The 6,000-nt window shown below is 37.1% G+C and overlaps 1 protein-coding gene across 1 annotated transcript in view; it reads left to right on the top strand.

Moving 5' to 3' along the window:
• Nucleotides 1-3,589, top strand: part of FNDC3A (fibronectin type III domain containing 3A) — a 170,332-nt gene extending 166,743 nt beyond the window's left edge. The window contains exon 26 of the mRNA XM_080797998.1: nucleotides 1,059-3,589. Coding sequence (XP_080654124.1) covers nucleotides 1,059-1,373 — 315 coding nt within the window. The 3' untranslated portion in view covers nucleotides 1,374-3,589. The remainder of the gene's footprint in view (nucleotides 1-1,058) is intronic.
• The last annotated feature ends 2,411 nt before the right edge of the window (nucleotides 3,590-6,000 follow it).

The raw sequence follows: 6,000 nt of genomic DNA on the forward strand, positions 1-6,000 counted from the left end.
AGTCACTATGAGCCTTCATTTTCTTATTTGTAGAATTGGGGTTGGGGGGAGCTCATTAACAGAAATTATGGCTTCCATATACTGAACAGTTACCATGTGCTGGGGACTATGTTAAGTCCTTCAACAAGTATTAGTTTATTTCAGTCTCATAATTACCATACAACATAACTATTATTTTCATTGTACTAAGGTAATTGGCCTAAAATAAATGAAGTGTGAACTGGCAGAGTAGTGCTTGGACCCAGGAGTGACCAGTCCCAATACATATCCCCTTAATTGCTAGCACTCTTGAAAATTCATGGAATTCCATTCTTGTTATTTCCTTTCTAAGGGATGGGCAGAGGACTTGGGTTTAAAATCCAGTTCTGTGATTCTAAGTGATTTTTTTAAAGTTTATAAAATAATTTGCCATAGACAGCTGTAGAAAGCTCCCCTTATTCATTCATTCATTGTTTTCAGCAGATGTTTGAAATGGTACAGAAGCCAGTTTCACATAGATTTATATATAATGTGGAAACATAATTAGATGTAGTTTCTCTTTTCACAGAATGATTTCCCAGAAGTTTGACTTATTACATTTGAGAAAACCAAGGAAATGCCTGTGGGCTGATTTTGCTTGCTCTGTGACCATATATCTCACATCCTCACTTTTCCAATTTCTCCTGTCCTTATATAGCAGATAAGCTCTTTAATGTAAAGATAGGTATTTTTTAAATGTCATTTAAAAGATGAAAGCAGGGGCACCTGGGTGGCTCAGTGGGTTAAGCCTCTGCCTTCGGCTCAGGTCACAATCTCAGGGTGCTGGGATCAAGCCTCGAATCAGGCTCTCTGCTCAGCAGGGAGCCTGCTTCCCCCTCTCTATCTCTGCCTGTTTCTCTGCTAACTTGTGATCTCTCTCCCTCTGTCAGATAAATAAATAAAATCTTTTTAAAAAATAATAATAAAAGCAATGGCACTCACTAGCTTCCATGTCAAAAATAATTCTAAAACTAGCCAGTTGTAAAATATTTTCTGCCTGTCCTTCATACGTAATTCTTTTTCCACTCTCTTATTAATAGATTTACAAAGGTCCTGACTCTTCATTCCGGTATTCAAGTCTTCAGCTGAACTGTGAATATCGTTTCCGTGTGTGTGCCATTCGCCAGTGCCAAGACCCTGTGGGGCATCAGGACCTAGTAGGTCCCTACAGCACAACAGTGCTCTTCATCTCTCAGAGGACTGACCCACCAGCCAGCACCAACAGAGACACTGTGGAAAGCACAAGGACCCGGCGCGCACTAAGTGATGAGCAGTGTGCTGCCGTCATCCTTGTGCTGTTTGCTTTCTTTTCCATTTTGATTGCCTTTATCATTCAGTACTTTGTAATCAAGTGAAAATATAACTTTATTTTTAATACTGTATTACATTTTATTTTGTCATGTACTAAAATTATTTCTGTATTGCTTTTACAAAAACAGTGGCATTTAGCACTGGCATTGAGACTATAATACATCATTTTTGCCATTTTCAATGCTTATATCATTAGGTAGAGGCTGGCACCTTATTAGAATGCAAGCCACAGAAATAGCAATTTTTGGGTTTTTGTTTGGTTGGGACTTTATTCTTTCCTTCTTTGCCCTTTTTTTTCCTTTTTTTTTTCTTTTTTTTTTTTTAATATGCCTTCTTGTAAAACAAACTTTCAAAGAGGCAACAGTATATAATTGATATTTTGACCAGTCAGCATGAGTGTAACAGTGACAACCTGATCTGTTCTAAAGATATTACCTAGTGAAAAAGTCAGAATGATTAAAATTTACACTAACATGCTATTAAAAAAATGTTAAAGTCTGATGCTGTGAAAGCAATCTAGTGCTATATTTCTACCTCCTCATTTGTCTTAATTATTTGGTAAGTGGGATTATGATGAATAACTGGAGGGGCTTAGCAGACAAAAACTGGATGAAAGAATATGCATGAAAAAAGAAACTTCTTGTTTGATAAATGTGGAGTTCTTCATTACAAGTATATATTCATGAATTCACAGATAAATCACTTAAAGAAAGCACAGACAGTTTACTTGGCCTAAAAATATTTTAATGTTTACTCAAAAAGCACTTCTTCAGGTCTTGAGAAAAGAACAGAGGGATTATACTTTTTAAAAGTAGTCATATTCAACTCTGAATTTCTAACCTATTTAATTTGGTTTTTGTGAGCCTCTGAACTATATGTATGTGTATAAGGACACACATATACATATATGGCATATATATAAACTATACCTACCAAGTGTAGAAATATACACACACACACACACACACACTCACTCCATCTATCTGGAATAGACTGATTTTGAAGAACTCCCATAAGTTTTGCTGCTTCTCCCATAACTGCCATCACCATCAGAATTCATAATCAAACCTAACCTTTTTGTTTGGGGCACCAAATCTGAAGACAAAATTAATTTGCACCAGTAAACTTCAAGCTGCTTTCTTTCTTGAAAAACTAATGTTTAATGTAATGTCTGTCTGGATACTGTTCCAAATTGTTGATTGCATGTGGTTAATGTTGCATTAGAGCACTTTGCAATTGCATAATTCATTAATGTTTTGTGAGCTTGCATTTGTGAGTTATTGGATGATCAGATTGAATTTTGTCAAGTATCACATTGTACATCTTGCATAGATGTCAATGACTGCCAGTAATAATACAGTTTGTAATGAAACTATCTAAAATTCTTGTTTTATCACATCTGTTATCTGTAAAACACTTGTAACTAGCCTTTTTAATTTATTATTTGAATTTTAGGATAGTGAATCACTAATTTTTAGTTGCTGAAGTTAGCATTTTAGTGATTACTAAGCACTTCTGTCAGTCTTTGAAAAAAGGACATATGTTTTGTGCTTTGAAGATCTCTGAAGAATTTCTCTTATATTAGAATGGGCATGTATTGTAATTGTTTTATGTCAAATGATCTGTGCTGTAGAAAAAACATTAACCTTTGTTCAAAAAAGAAACGGATAAACTTGGCCTTTCCAAGTGGTAAGAATGATCTGTCACTATAATATACTGTATGTTTACATTTTATTTAAATTTAATCTCTTATGTATAGGCTAACTTTCCCCCAAAACAACAGTGATTACGATTATTTTCTAGAAACTTCTTAAAAGTGCCACATTTGGCAGTACAAATGAGTTTGAGTGTAATAGCCCAGAGATTTCTATATAGTTGAATGTCTAAAATGGTAAAATATTGCCGCTGTGGCAGTTACAGTGGCTTATGTTTTTCATAGTAACTCAAATGAACTCCTATTTTTGATAGTAAATGTCATTTAATAGTGTACTTGCCATTTGAGCCTCACTGCAAAATCAATGCAGAGGAGAAAACAATTTTTAATGTAATCTTGATTTTACCTCATATACTGTACATTCCAAAAACTCTAAACTTTTTAAAGATTATAGATACACTACCAAACATATCACCTTAAAATTGTATAAGGCTGAACTTCATACAAATGAAAAAATATAATCTCATAAAAATACATAACTATGTAGCAAAAGTATCTTTAAAATCCATGGAAAATAAAAGTTGTATCATTCTTTTTTGAGATATGTTTATTGTATTCCTATACACTCATTATTTGCTGCCTCTTAGAGAATGAAATGTTAAGGTCTCCCTTCTTGCGGTGGGCTTAGAACAGGTTTTTTTAGCAGTATTCAAATCTTCAGTGTGAGAGGACCCATTTTCAAGAAGGTAATATCCAGTAGATTAAAGAATGAAATAAGTTTTATCCTAGTGACTTGATTTTATGCAGTTCTCTAGATATCTTGCTGCTTTCACATATATGAAGAATAAGGATGGCTCTGAGGTGAAGTTTTCATTGGAAAGGAAATCTGACCTCCGTACCTACATTCATGTTTCCTAGTACCTTCCTTCTCCCACCTTCAGGGACCTAGAACCTTCCTGCTATCTGCCACCGGTCAGCCCTCCACCAGGAGGTTTAACTTGTCCACCTACAGTACCATGCCAGAAAGTTCAGCCTATGCCTGAAAATTCTCACATGTACCAGAAAATTCAATGTTCCCTCTCACCCCTTGCTAAAATTTCCATCCACAGATCTCAAATGGGGATACATTGCCTTTTTTTTTTTTAAGATTTTATTTATTTATTTGACAGACAGAGATCACAAGTAGGCAGAGAGGCAGGCAGAGAGAGAGGAAGCAGCAGGCTCCCTGCCGGCCAGAGTGCCTGATGTGGAGCTCGATCCCAGGACCCTGGGATCATGACAGCTGAAGGCAGAGGCTTTAACCCACTGAGCCACCCAGGCGCCCCTTTTAAGATTTATTTATTTGAGGTGCGCCTGGGTGGCTCAGTGGGTTAAAGCCTCTGCCTTCGGCTCAGGTCATGATCCCAGGGTCCTGGGATTGAGCCCCACATCAGGCTCTCTGGCCGGCAGGGAGCTTGCTTCTTCCTCTCTCTCTGCCTGCCTCTCTGCCTACTTGTGATCTCTGTCAAATAAATAAATAAAATCTTAAAAAAAAAAAAGATTTATTTATTTGAGAGAGAGAAAGACTATGAGAGTGGGGAGGGTCAGAGGGAGAAGCAGACTCCCTAATGAGCAGGGAGCCAGATGCGGGACTGGATCCTGGGACTCCAGGATCTTGACCTGAGCTGAAGGCAGTCGCTTAACCAACTGAACCACCCAGGCGCCCTTTTTTTAAGTTTTTATTTAAATTCCAGTTAATGTACAGTGTAATACTAGTTTTAGGTGTACAACATAGTGACTCAACACTTCAGTACATCACCTGCTGCTCATCACAAGTGCACTCTTTAATCCCTATCACCTTTTAACCCATCCTCACACCCACCACCCCTCTGGTAACCATCAGTTCTCTAGCTGAGAGTGTCTTTCTTGGTTTGCTTCTCTGTTCCCCCCTTCCACCCTTTGCTTGTTTTTCTTAAATTCCACATAGGATTGAAATCATATGGTATTTGTCTTTTTCTGACTGATTCTGCTCAGCATAGTCATCTCTGGTTCTATCCGTGTTGTTGCTAATGGCAAGATTTCATTCTTTTTTATGGCTGAGTAATAGTCCACCATATGTATTTATATTTGTTTTTCTTTTGTATTCTTTAGGTTAATACCTAGTAGTTTGATTGCTGAAGTGTAGGGTAGTTCTATTTTTAACATTGTGAGGAAACTCCGTACTATTTTCCAGAATGGTTGCACCAGTTTGCATTCCCACCAACAGTCCAAAAGGGTTCCTTTTTCTCCACTTCCTCACCAACACATTTTGTTGGTTGTGTTGTTGATTTTAGCCATTCTGACAGGTGTGGAGTGGTATCTCAGTGTAGCTTTGATTTGCGTTTCCCTGATGATCAGTGATATTGAGCATCTTCTCATGTTTCTGTAGCCATCTCTATGCTCTATGCTGCCCTTGGAAAAATGTCTATTCATGTCTTCTGCCCATTTTTTAATTGGATTGTTAACTTTTGGGGTGTTGTGTTTTATAAGTTCTTGTGTATATTAAGTGCTAACTCTATCAGCTAGGTCATTTGCCAGTAGCTTATCCCATTCGGTAAGCTGCCTTTAGTTTTGTTTCCTTTGCTGTGCAGAAACTTTTTTATTTTTACATAGTCCCAATGTTTATTTTTGCTTTTTTTTCCCTTGCCTCAGGAGACATACCTAGAAAGAAGTTGCTATGGCCAGTGTCAGAGAAGTTATTGCCTGTGTTCTTTTCTAGGATTTTTATGGTTTCAGTTCTCACATTTAAGTCTTTAATCCATTTTGAATTTATTTTTGTGTATGGTGTAAGAAAGTGGTCTAGTTTCATTCTTTTGCATGTTGCTCTCCTGTTTCCCCAACACCATGGATACCTTGCTTTTTAAAAATCCAGGTACATCCCTAAGTGTCACAACTGCCACTACCACAATAAAGCTTAAAATGTTTGGCTGGGGAAAAGGAGATACTTTGAATATAGGGGCATCACTTCACAGAAGCAATGAAGTAAGAATCCAGCCTCG

The sequence above is a fragment of the Martes martes genome (genome assembly GCF_963455335.1).
Source record: "Martes martes genome assembly, chromosome: 3".
NCBI classification, from domain to species: domain Eukaryota; kingdom Metazoa; phylum Chordata; class Mammalia; order Carnivora; family Mustelidae; genus Martes; species Martes martes.